Consider the following 13629-nt stretch of genomic DNA (forward strand, 5'->3'; position numbering starts at 1 on the left):
TCAAGATTCATCCATGTTGTAGCATGATGTATCAGAACTTCATTCCTGTTTATGGCTAAATAATATTCCTGTATGAATATACATTTTCTTTGTCCATCTGTTGATAGACATTTGAGTTGTTTCCATCTTTTGGCTTTGGCAAATAATGCTACTAGTAACATGAGTGTACAAATACCCGTTTGACACTTTGCTTTCAATTCTTTTGGGTACATACCCAGAAGTGAAATTGCTGGGTCATATGGTAGTTCTGTGTTCAATCTGAGGAACTGCTATAGTTTTCCACAGAAGCAGTACCATTTCACATTCCCATGAGCAATACACAAGGTTTCCAATCTCCCCACATTTTTACCAATCTTTTTTTATTTTCTGTCTTTTTATTATAGCCATCTTAATAGGTGTTTAAAGTGGTCTCATTTGTTTGCATCTCCCTAATGATTAGTAATGTTGAGCATCTTTTCATACACTTCTTGGCTATTTGCATATATTCTTTGGAGAAATGTCTATTGAGACCCTTCACATAACCAACTTTTTTTTTTTTTTTTTTAAGATTTTACTTATTTATTCATGAAAGACCCAGAGGAGAGAGAGGCAGAGACACAGGCAGAGGAAGAAGCAGGCTCCATGCAGGGAGCCTGATGTGGGACTCCATCCCGGGTCTCCAGGATCATGCCCTGGGCCAAAGGCAGATGCTGAACTGCTGAGCCACCCAGGGAGTCCCCATACAACAAACTTTTGACCACAGAGTAGACAATCATCCCTGGGAAACGGTGCCAGCAGTTAAGCAGAATCTAGTAAAATCCTTTTAGCCTACAAAAAGAACAAAATGATTCTGAGTACCTGTTAGTTACAAGCAAAAAGTACACAATATATTGTCAAGAACAAAAAAGTCAATTCCTTAGTGACACTCCCTAGGATATGGATAACCCTTAGTTCCTATCTTTCTTTGTACTTTCATGTAAAAACTGTATTGAGTACGCATTGTATTAGTTTTCCATTGCTGCTATAACAGATTACTACAAACTCAGTGGTTTAAAACAACACAAACTTATTCTCTGTTCTGGAGGTCAGAAGTCTAAAATTAAGGTATGGACAGGGCTGCCCTTTCTCCTGGAGGCTTCAAGGGAGAATACCTTTTCTCACCTTTGTCGGCTTTCAAAGGCACCTGCTGTCCTTGGCTCAAGGCGTCTTGTATCACTCTGACCTCTTGCTTTTTTTAATAAAAAAAAAAAAAAATTTAAAAATCTACAGCTTTATTGATTTCTATATAACAGCATATAAATTTAGGATGTACATGATCTATGTAAACATAACATGTACACCACAGTAAGTCTAACGAACGTCCATCACCTTACAGTCACATTTTTCCCCCTGGTTTGGGGGGGTTTATTTTGAAAGAGAGAGAAAGAGTGAGAGAGGGGCAGTGGGAGGAGGAGGAAGAGAGAATCCTACGTGGAGGCTTCCACTCTCGGCGCACAGAGCCTCCCCGGGGCTCCGTCTCATGACCCTGGGATCCTGATCTGAGACCAAGTCCTGAGTGGGGGGGGGGGGGGGGGGGGTGCTTAACCGGCCGAGCCACCCAGGCGCCGCCCCCCCCCGCCCCCCCGCCCAGAGCCTTATCACATCTCCAGTATTAACGTTCACTTTCTTGCCTTAACCACCCACCTCCTTCGCCAGGGGTCGGAGGACTAGGGTGTGACCGGCTCGTGGATCCGATCTTGGCTGACAGAACCACAGTCACAGCCGCCCCGCCCACTACTGTCGTGGTTTGGGGGAAGGAATCACCAGCTACTGAACGCCAGTGTCCCGGGCCCCCGTCACTGCCCTAGCGGCGGGGACCGTCGCAGGAAGGCGCGGACGGTGCCCTGGGCACCCGAGGGCCCGGGGGCCCGCTTCTCCGCGCGACCCCACCCGCCCCGGCGTCGCGGGCCTCCGCCTTCCGCCCCCGGCCCGCCGCAGGCTCTCCAGGCCGCCGGCAGCCCCGCCGCGCTCTATGACGCCCGCCGCGCGGAGCCCGCGGAGCCCGCGGAGCCGCCCGGAGCCGCACCGAGCCGGCGCGCCAGGCCCCCGCGCCCTCTGCGCCCGGCTCTCCCGCTCCGCTCTCCCCGCCCCCGGAAGCCCGCCCCCGGCGCCGCTGGGAGTCGCGTGCAGAGACTGAGTGCGCCTGCGCCTGCGCCTGCGCGTGCGCCTGGAACGCTGCGGGCTGCGCGCGAGGCGGCGGCGGCGGCCGCTGCACCCAGGTAAGCGGCGCGCGAGCAACCCCCCGGGGCCCGCCCGCGCCGCGCCCGCCGCCACCCTCGCCTTGCTTCGGGATCCGTTTCCCCTTCTCCGGAGCCCAGCGGCGGCGGGCACTCGGGGTCGGTATGAGGAAGCCCGCGCGGGAGGTGAGGGAGGCGGGCGGGACCCCAGCCCCCGGCTCCGCCCGCTGTGAGGCCCCGTCAGCGCGTCGCGGGCGGCGGGGAGTGGGGGCGGGTGTGACCCCCGGAGGCGGCGGAGCCCGCGGCCGAGGGTGGGGTCCCGGGCCGTGGGGCCGCCCGCAGCCCCTGCCGGCCGCCGCGGGACCCGCCCGGCCTACCCCCGGGATGCGTTCCCGCAGGGCCTGCGGCCGGGGTCGGGCCGGGGTTCGGAGGTGGTGGCGCCGCCGCGTCCGCGGACTTGACTCGTGACCTCGGGTGTGTGTGTGTGTGTGTGTGTGTGTGTGTGTGTGTGTGTGGAGATGGGGATGAGGACGGGACGAGGTGGTGGACGGACCCTCCTCTCGTGTGTGTGTGTGTGTGTGTGTGTGTGTGTGTGTGTGGAGATGGGGAAGAGGACAGGACGAGGTGGTGGATGGACCCTCGACTCTGTGTGTGTAGCTGGGGGTGGTGATGGGGACGAGGAAGGGGGCGAGGACAGGACGAGGTGGTGGACCGACCCCTTGACTCAAGTTCCTGAGAAAACATGTATTTTGGGCCGAGATTTCCGGGCACCCAACCAGTTACCTTGTTCGAACCGTATTATGCGCCTGATTACAGAAGTGATGCAGTGTCACTGTAATGGACTGACAGTTTATAAAAAAAAAAAAATGCCAGAGTCTTATTTGTGTGTTTCCCCCGGTGTATCATAAAAAAGCGTTAGTATTTCTGTTGCTGGCTGTGCCGGAGCTCTCCAAACGGTGAGTGTCCAAGGGCCGCCGGGGCAGCTTTGACAAATACCCGTTTTCGTTGAGCCCCCAGAAGGGTTCTTAAAGGAACTGCCGCTTAATGTTTACCCTTTCCCCATAGGTTGTGAAGAGAATCTTTACACTCTTATTAAGTCCCTGTTTTTATTTTCCAGTGTGAATTGGATCTCACTGACTTTGAAATAATTATCAGAAGGGTTGCTTTAGTGGATGGGATCGTTGGATAATTTTTTCCTAAGTTGGGTTAAAGCACTGGGGTGCATAAATATTTAGAATAACCCTATCTGTTGGATAGTATGCCTGAAACTTCTCCCAGGTGTTAGGCACCACAGGAGAAGTGGGTCCTTAACAACTGTTGAGAACTACACAAACCATGTAAATGCAGATAAGGGGATAGCTAATTCTGGTGAGGGTGGGAGTGGGGGGGTCGGTGGGGGACAATTGTGGGAAGCCGTCAAAGAAACTAGCTCAGGAAAAAGCAGTGATTTTTCTGCTTACATGGCGTAAAGAGTAGAACTAGAGTTCAGTCTCTGAACTCCAAACTCCTGCATCAGGTAAACATTCTTTGAGTGTCTAGTATTTGTCAGATCCTACTTTAGGCACTGGGGATATGAAGATGAGCAAGATCCCAGGAGTTCCAGTTGGTGAAATTAGGCACAAAACCATTAACTCTGAAAAATGGATTTCAAAGAAATGATGTGAAATCATTTGGTTTACAAATAGTCAAATCCCAACAGGGATTTAGACCTAGTTTGTAAAATGTTATGCTTGGGAAATCTTATCCTCCTAATGTGTGAACTCCCTCTCTAGCATCCCAGCAAGTGGACATTCAGTTTTTGCCCCAACATTATCTAGTGACTCATGGCTCATGAGAAAGTAGCCCCATTCCGTTTTGTTCAATTCTCATGTTAATTTAAGAACAGCCTTCATATATGTTGTATCTGTTGATGCAAGTTCTACCTCTGGAACTACAAATAACAGTTCTAAAAATTTTTTTTTATCACAATCCTTTGAATATCTGAGTACACCCTTTTTTTTTTTTTTAGCCATTACTTTTGCTATGAATGCTTCGAATCTCTTGTTCTATAAATGAATCCCTTGTTCTGCAAACCATTGGTCATGACTTAGATTCTAGACTCTTCACCATAACACCTAGAACTAAATGCTTCATTCAAGAAGTAGTTTGACTAAGCTGATGTTACCTTAAGACAGCATATTGCTATCCTGGTGTGACTTAAGAGCATTTTAATCTTTTGATTTTTAAGTCATGCTTTTGCTACTGGGTAAGCCCTGAGTCTTTTTTCAGTGAACCTTCTTTTAAGTGGGGATCCTCAGTGCACCTTCCCTTCTCACTTTCCCTCATTCCATGTCTGCACTATTATTGTATTATTATTTAGCTTTTTCACAGTATACCTCCCCATTTAGGTTCTTGGCATATCTTCCTCTGCTTGTTTCAATATAGGGTAATCAGACTGCTTGCTGACTGGATTCAAATCCTGACTACTGCTTTCTAGCCATGTGGTCGTGAACATAGTTAACCTCTGCTTCAGTTTCTTTGTCTCTAACTTCAAAGTTGTTACCAGTAAATGAGTTGATCAGTGTAAAAGTGCTTAGAAAAGTGCTTGGCACATAATAAAATCTATATGAATGTTAGCTGCTTTTCCATTTATCCAGAACCTTTTGAATTCTTATTTTAAACTGTCCATCTTTTTTTTTTTTTTTTTAATTCACAAATTTGTTAAAGCTTGAAGTCATAAGGGGCATACTTGATATAAACTACTTTGTCAAGCCATTAAATTGCTGGTCTTAACCCTAATGTAAGGGTGTAAGATTTTTCCTTTGAGGATTGTTGGGGAATTGTGATGGTATGGGAAGGGTATTAGCTCTCACTTGCATTATTTTGCCTGCACTATCATAGGGAACTTTACATAGATCTCATTCAAGGTTATCAGGGATCACAAAATTTGCCTTGATATGCCAAATAAAGATGAGTCATGCTGGAAACATTTCAAGTTTAGTGACTTCCAGGGTTGTTATTCTCCGTGTCAGAAATACCTTTGGAATTCACTGCTCCCTTTGGAAAGGGGTTTTGGTCACAGACACAGCTTAGGATGGAGAAGGTCGTAAGTTAATTCAAAGTTCAGAATTCTTGGGGATCCCTGGGTGGCTCAGCGGTTTCCCGCCTACCTTTGGCCCAGGGCGTGATCCTGGGGTCCCCGGATCAAGTCCCGTTTCGGGCTCCCAGCATGGAGCCTGCTTCTCCCTCTGCCTGTGTCTCTGCCTCTCTCTCTGTCTCTGTGTCTATCATAAATAAATTTAAAAAAAATAAAAAAAAAAAGTTCCAAATTCTTGCTATCTAGGTTAATACTTTTTAATTTACTAAGGGCCCCTCTTTTATTTAATTTGTGATGCCAGTGAGGTTTCTTCCAAATTAATTTGTTAGAGAAAAACTGCTACATAGTAGATAAATCCCAGCATATTTGGCATTCACTAGCGTTTCTATCTAATTTTAACTGTTGAGAGCATCTTTTTGCAAAGACCTGTTCCTAAAACAGTTCTGCTAAACATACTGCTAAACAGGTCCCATTCTCCTTTAAAAATCCCAATGATGAGATCTTGTTGTCTTGCTGACAGTTTACTATCAGATAAATTATAGATATCACAACAATGTATGTATATCACAGCAGCGACTTCAAAAAAACCAGATGTTAGTTAAGGACTTTACTTTGAAGCAGTGATTAATAACGTGATTAGGATGTTTTGAAAGAGGTGTTTTGTTTTTAAGATTTTATTTATTCATGAGGGACACAGAAAGAGGCAGGAGACATAGGCAGAGGGAGAGGCAGGTTCCATGAAGGGAGCCTGATGGGGGACTCTATCCCGGGACTCCAGGATCACGCCCTGAGCCACAGGCAGATGCTCAACCGCTGAGCCCCCAGGCATCTCTGAAAGAGTTATTTTTTAAACCGACTAGGGAAATTTATGCTCTGGGCTATGCCGTGAAACCATTTGTTTTTAAAATTTGAAGAAACTAGGTCCAATGTGGGGCTCCAACTCGACAACCCTGAGATCAAGAGTCACATGCCCTACATGTTGAGCCAACCAGGTGCCCCTCAGTCATACTTTAAGTCTGTGATGACCCCTAATCACAGGCCTCTGCCCTCTAGATATTCAGCTTTTTTGCCCCCTTGTGGGCTTCCTCAGCCTCATTCCTCCTCTCCCCTCACAGACTTGTACTCTTAGTTGTTTAAATTTTTTTTTTTAATTTTTTTTTAATTTATTTATGATAGTCACAGAGAGAGAGAGAGAGGCAGAGACACAGGCGGAGGGAGAAGCAGGCTCCATGCGCCGGGAGCCCGACGTGGGACTCGATCCCGGGTCTCCAGGATCGCGCCCTGGGCCAAAGGCAGGCGCCAAACCGCTGCGCCACCCAGGGATCCCTCTTAGTTGTTTAATGGTGTCCTTCCAGTCCATGCTATGTTAACTCTGTGCCCATGAGGAATTCAGTAGCTTGTATTTTAAGTTTCATGTAATTGTTCACTTAATTCTGCTCTTTCAGTAAACATTTTTGTAGATCTCAGCTTATCCTTTTTGATGTAGCCTATGCAACATTTTGCTTATCCATTTTCCTCTTGCTAGGTGTTGAATTTTTTCCTAACTCATTGCTGTTACAAACAGTAGTGCTGTTATGAACATCCCTGTGTATGTGCCCAGAAACATAATTGGGAAATGGTAGAACCGAGTTTGAGCCTGAGTGTATCGGACTCTGTTCATTCTTTTCCATTGTGCATCCTCCCAGTTATCACTTACTTTATTTGCAGGAAGCTATTATAATAACAGTAATGGAAATGGAACAGTAATGGAAATATTAAAAAATGCAGTGGGACCATTGGTTTTCTTCTAACAGGTCAACTTAATTTTGCTCTTTTCCCCCATAGTTTTTGTTTAAATGTGTACATTGTATTATTAATCCAGTATGGATAACAGTTTTGTACTGTGCAGTTTTCATGCTGACATAGCACCTGAATCGGGGTCCACAGACTTTTTCAGTAAAGGGTCAGTGGTTAAATGTTTTAGGCTCTGTGGGCAGTATGATCCCTGTCACAGCTACTCAATTCTGCAGCTACAGTGTAATAGCTGTCAGTGACGATACCTAAACCTGTGGCTATGTTCCAGTAAAACTTTATTTATAAGAATAAATGGTAGCCAAATTTGGCTCATGCACAGTAGTTTGGTAACCCCTGATATAAATAATTATTTTAATAGACTCATAATATTCTTCTGTTAAAAAGTTTTTTCAGCCCAGCCCGGGTGGCTCAGTGGTTTAGTGCCTGCCTTCAGCCCAGAGCGTGATCCTGGAGACCCAGGATCGAGTCCCACGTCGGGCTCCCTGCATGGAGCCTGCTTCTCCCTCTGCCTGTGTCTCTGCCTCTCTCTGTGTGTGTCAAATAAATAAATAAATAAATACATTCTTTAAAAAAAAGTGTTTGAATTTTGAAACCCATTTGTTCTTTTTTTTTTTTTTTAAGATTTTATTTATTTATTCATGAGAGAGAGAGAGAGAGAGAGAGAGGGGCAGAGACACAGGCAGAGGGAGAAGCACGCTCCATGTAGGGAGCCCGATGTGGGACTAGATCCTGGGTCTCCAGGATCACACCCGGGCTGAAGGCAGCACTAAGCCAGTAAGCCACTGGGGCTGCCCCCATTTGTTCTTTGATTAATCTTCACTTAGCTTAAATTTCCCTGAATATTGTATACCATTTGCAGACTTGCAAATGTAATTTGTAATTAACAGCACAATTACAATTTTAGCATATTTTATTTTCTTAAATGCCTTGAATACCTGACAAGGAATACACGTATCTAATAAAAGAAGTCTAACTTAGCACTTAGACATTTTTAATAAATCTAGTCTTAACTTACTAATTTCATTAACCAGATTCCCTTAAGCATTTATTTTTTTGTTTTTTAAAGATTTTATTTATTTATTCATGAGAGACAGAGAAAGAGAGGCAGAGACACAGGCAGAGGAAGAAGCAGGCTCCATGCAGGGAGCCTGACATGGGACCTGATCCCGGGTCTCCAGGATCACGCCCTGGACTGAAGGCAGCACTAAACCGCCCAGCCACCTGGGCTGCCCTCCCTTAAGCATTTAAAAGTTGATTGTGAATAGTTAAATTTTTATGTTTAATATGTCAGAATCTCTTAAATTCTTTAAAGGCAAAAAAAGCTACCCAGTGATAATAAAATGTATTACCACCCTTATCTCTAATCCATTTTATTAATCTGTTGCATTAGTGTTAATAGTATAAGTTTGGTTGGTTTTTAAATCACGTTTGTACTTGTTTTTATAGGTTGCAGGATCACTTTATCAATTAAAGGCTCCAGAGTATCATGATTGATTTAGAGTACAGATTACATAATCTTTTATTGTTTGGTTTGATATAATAGAATTAATCATAATTTGAATGTACTGAGTGCATAATTGGATTGTTGACTATATATTATTAGAAATTCCTTTAACGTATCTCATATTATTTGCCCTCTTGACTATCATTGTGGACTAATAGCTTTCCACAGAAGTACTTTTTCGTTTTTAAGTATATTTTGTGTGTTTTGTTTTCCAGGACTAAATTGTCTGACTTGTATGGTGGAAGCCCCTTTAAATTGGGGCCTTTGTTTTATTACCACTATATCAAGCATATTTGAATATTGTGCCTTCTGGTAACAGTAAGATACCTTAGGCCCTTGTTTTTCTTTACCTCCAGAAATAGAATCAGCTGCCTTCCAAGTCATTATGTTTTTTTGATTGTTGTTGTTTTTTCCTTTGTGGGGAATAGTATTAAAGGTCAAATTCTAAATTCAGGATGGCTTAACTGATTTGGGGATGTTTTAACATTATCTCTTCTTATTCTAAATCCTAATTGTACTTATAGAAGGCAGATTTTCCTTAGGGTTCACCCAGGTGTATGCATGTTTAATTAGATACACATTTGTGGTATGCTTGCCTTGAGTACTCTTGTGAGCTGAACTATTTAGGTATGTTTCAAATCACTGATACAATTTATTATTACATGTTTCTCTATAATCAAACTTCTCAGTTTGGGATATGCAATTACTGTATAAAGTGAGAAGTATTGGAAAATTATTCTTTAGTTTGACGGTAACACTGGCCTCTTTTTCAGATATATTTTTACCATCATGGATCGGTTTGGAGATATATCAGAAGGTGAAGTGGACCATTCCTTCTTTGATAGTGACTTTGAAGAAACAAAGAAATGTGAAAGTAAGTCAGTTTTTGATAAGCAAAACGATGAGCAACAAGAGAGAATAGATAAAGCTAAAGAAAATGAAAACTTGAAATTTGGAATACAAAGAAAGGAAAACGAAATAAAGGAGAAAATTCTCCCAGAAGAACACCCTATAGAAGATGATAATACGCGAACCAGAAATTCTTTATCGTTGACCACTTCAAGATCAAAAAAATTGTGGGATGCTACAATAGGGCATAAAATACACTTGCCCACTCCAAGTAGAATTCCCAAAATTATAAAAGAAGGTGAAGATGATTATTATACAGATGGAGAGGAAAGCAGTGATGATGGGAAAAATCACATCAGATCCAAGTCTGCTAAACCATCTAATAACTTTAAAAAAAACATTGGTAAAAAGTATTCCAAAAGTAATTCATCATCCTCCTCTTCCTCTTTGTCCTCCTCATCTTCAAGTTCAGGTACAGATTGTTCAGATGCAGGGTCTGATATCTGTATTTCTGATTCATCTCCATCAATAAAGAAACATCTCTCCGGTGTAACCCACTTGTCACCAAAACAGAAATATAAAACAGGAATGAAATCGACAGGAACACAGCCTTCAAGTACTAAACCAAAAGTCAGTGACTACCCTGAGGAATCTGAAGATACTGTGACAGATGTCACTCCTCTGTCAACTCCAGACATCAGCCCGGTTCAGTCTTTTGAACTGGGAACATCAAATGATCAAAAAGTAAAAGTTAAAAGGCAAGAAAACGTGAGTCAAGAAGTATATGGAAATGTTGAGGATTTAAAAAATAATTCAAAATCTTTGAAATCAACCAGAAAAGGCCAAGAAAAACATGGGCCTGATCTCACTTCAAAATCTTCAGTGTTAGATTCCAATTTAGACCACAGATATACACAAAAAGCCTTACATGACACAATGGACCTCAATCATCTTTTGAAAGGTAATTTTCTTTTCTTTTTAAAAGCTGTATATATTTGAACTTAAATATTCAACTTTATGGTATATTGAGCTTAAATATCAAATGCTATGAGTTTGGATTGATTTTTCTATTAGCTGTATTTTATTGTTTGAGATAATTGATGTAGTAACTTTACCAGATACCCTATTTTACCTTAAAAATATCTGGAATATCGTTACTTATAATATTGAAAAGCTAATTAACTAGGACTAGAAACTACTTCACCATAATTTTATTTTAGTGTCTTATAAAGTCATAAAGTATAGAGGGACCAGATAACATAAATGAGAGAAGTAGAGCCAGATGTTTTTCACATATGAGAGATGTGGGCATAAGATATATTTTACTTACTTCTTTAAGAAAGGCAACAGACTAAAGTTAAAAATAACCTGAACTGTTGTCTTCATATTAGAGAAAGTGGCAAGAATGCTGGCAAATGAAATTTCAGAATAAATTCTAGGGAAAGTTAAAGGTTAAAGAGGATTACTTGAAAATAATTACCAAGCTATGAAATAATAGAATTCAAGTCTCAGTTTCTTCAAGATACAGTTGTTTTTGAAGTGTAATTGACAGAGTATTCTGTTGGTTTCAGGTATATATAACAGTGATTTGATACTTTTATATATAATTAAAAGATCCCCATGATAAGGCTAGTTACCATCTGTCACCATACAAAATTATTACAATATTGACTGTATTCCTTGTGCTGTACATTACATCCCTGTGACTTAATTTATTTTATAACTCGAACTTTGTACCTCTTAATCCCCTACACCTATTTCATCACCCTTCCCCCCGCTCTGGTCAACAGCAGTTTGTTTCCTGTATCTGTGAGTCTGTTTTGTTTGTTCATTTGTTTTGATTTTTAGGTTCCAGATATGAGGGAAAGACAAATATGGTATGTTTGTCTGCATCTTACTTATTTCACTTAACATCATACCCTCTAGGTCCATGTTGCCACAAATGATAAGATCTTTTTGATGACTGAATAATATTCCATTGTATATATACACCACATCTTTATGCATTCATCTGTTGATGGATACTTAGATTGCTTCCATATCTTGGTTATGGTAAATAATGCTGCAGTGAACATAGGGGTGCATGTATCTCTTCAAATTGGTGTTTTCATTTTCTTTGGATAAATACCCAAAAGTAGATTGCTGGATCATATGGCATTCCTGGTTTTAATTTTTTGAGGAACTTTCATTCTGTTTTTTGTAGTGGCTGCACCATTTACATTCCCAACAGTATAAGAAGATTCCCTTTTTTTCTATATCCTCACCAATACCTGCTGTTTTTTTGTGTTGTTGATATTAGCCATTCAGATAGGTGTGAGGTGATACTTCTTTGTGTTTTGATTTGTGTTTCCCTGAGGATTATGTTAAGCATCTTTTAATGTACCTGTTGGTCATCTTTGTTTGGTCAACTTCAGAAAAATGTCTATTCAGGTCTCTGCCTTTGTTTTTAATTAAAGTACTAATAACTGTTACTAGTGTCAAGTGTACAATGTAATGATTCAACAATTCTTTTTTTTAAGATTTTATTTATTTATTCATGAGATAGAGGGGGGGGCAAAGACACAGGCAGAGGGAGAAGCAGGCCCCCCACAGGGAGCCCAACGTGGGACTCGATCCTGGATCCCCAGGATCAGGTCCTGGGCCGAAGGCAGGTGCTAAACCGCTGAGCCACCCAGGCTGCCCATGATTCAGCAATTCTATACAGTACTCAGTGCTCTTCATGACAAGAGTATTCTTAATCCCATTTAGTTATTTCACTCATCCCCTTACCCACCTCCCCTCTGGCAACCACCAGTTTGTTCTCTGTATTTAAAAGTCCTTTTTTTGTTGTTACTGGTCTCTTTTTGTCTTTGATTTCACTCACGTGGAATTTTAGAAACCATACAACGTTTGTCTTTCTCTGACTTATTTCTTATCATTATACCCTCTAGGTCCATCCAAGTTGTTGCAAATGACAAGATCTCATTTGTTTTTATGGCCGAGTAATATTCCATTGTACATATATGGCACATCTTTATTCATCTATGTATGGGCACTTGGGTTGCTGTAAATAATCAGTAAACATAGGGGTGCATGTATCTTTTCAAATTAGTGTGTGTTTGTTTTTAAGTAGATTCCACACCCAGCATGGAGCCCAATGCTGGGCTTGAACTCATGACCCTGACTGAGATCAAGACCTGAGCTGAGGGGCACTTGGATGGCTCAGTGGTTGAGTGTCTGCCCTTGGCTCAGGTTGTGATCCCAGGGTCCTTGGATCAGGTCCAGGATCAGGCTACCCGTGGGAATAATAAATAAATAAAATCTTTAAAAAAAAAAAAAAAAAAAGACCTGAGCTGAGATCAAGATTTGGAAGTTTAACTGACTGAGCCACCCAGGCGCCCCATGAATTCGTGTTTTTTATTTCTTTGATAAATACTTAGTAGTGGAATTACTAGATTATTATATGCTATTTCTGTTTTTAATTTTTTGAGGAACCTCCTACTGTTTCCTACTTTGGCTACACCAGTTTGCATCCCTGTCAACACTGCATGAGGGATTCTTTTTCTCCACGTCCTCACCAACACTTGTTATTTCTTGTCTTTTTTATTTTTGCCATTCTGACAGGTATGAGGTATAATATTTCATTGTGATCTGCTTAGGTCCGCTGCCCATTTATTAATCAGGTTATTTTTTGTTAGTTTTTGAGAGTATAAGTTCTTTATGTATTTTGGATATTAACTCCTTATCAGATGTACGATTCAAATATCTTCTCCCATTCAGTAGATTGCCTTTTCATTTTGTTGATGATTTTCTCCACTGCAAAAGCTTCTTAGTTTGATATAATCCTATTTGTTTATTTTAGCTTTTATTACCCTTCCCTGAGGTGACTTGTCCAAAAACTATTGCAAAGACTGATGTCAGAGAGCTTATTCCTATGTTTTCTTCTAGGAGTTTATGGTTTCAGATCTTACATTCAAATCTTTAATCCATTTTGAGTTTATTTTTGGATGTGGTTTGAGATGGTCCAGTTTCATTTTTTTGCATGTAGCTGTCCAGTTTTTCTAACACTATTTATTGAAGAGACTGTCTTTACCCCATTGTATAATCTTGTGTTCTTTGTCGTAGGTATGTGCTTATTTCTGGGCTCTCTGTTCTATTCCCTTGATCTGTGTGTCTGTTTTTGTGCCAGTCCATACTGTTTTAATTACTATAGCTTTGTAATATAGTTTGAA

At 41.6% G+C, this 13629-nt stretch overlaps 1 protein-coding gene and 1 long non-coding RNA gene across 4 annotated transcripts in view; one reads left to right on the forward strand and one right to left on the reverse strand.

The window, feature by feature from the left end:
* Positions 1-681: 681 nt before the first annotated feature.
* Positions 682-1851, reverse strand: LOC112934776 (uncharacterized). The gene is made up of 3 exons (XR_003238048.2): positions 1663-1851; positions 1141-1207; positions 682-807 (listed from the first exon to the last, which is right to left on the reverse strand). It is a non-coding gene; the product is annotated as an uncharacterized lncRNA (long non-coding RNA).
* Positions 1852-2170: 319 nt separating this feature from the next.
* The window catches only part of CFAP97 (cilia and flagella associated protein 97), a 34350-nt gene continuing 22891 nt past the window's right edge, over positions 2171-13629 (forward strand). Inside the window, exons 1-2 of one of the 3 annotated variants that reach the window (XM_026018264.2) lie at positions 2171-2237; positions 9343-10379. In XM_026018264.2, the coding sequence (XP_025874049.1) occupies positions 9359-10379 (1021 nt within the window). In that variant the 5' untranslated portion in view covers positions 2171-2237; positions 9343-9358. Of the gene's footprint in view, positions 2382-9342; positions 10380-13629 lie in introns of all 3 variants that reach the window. The other 2 variants (XM_026018265.2, XM_072763769.1) reach the window with 2 other exon arrangements.

This window comes from Vulpes vulpes, chromosome 7, assembly GCF_048418805.1.
Source record: "Vulpes vulpes isolate BD-2025 chromosome 7, VulVul3, whole genome shotgun sequence".
Taxonomy (NCBI): Eukaryota; Metazoa; Chordata; class Mammalia; order Carnivora; family Canidae; genus Vulpes; species Vulpes vulpes.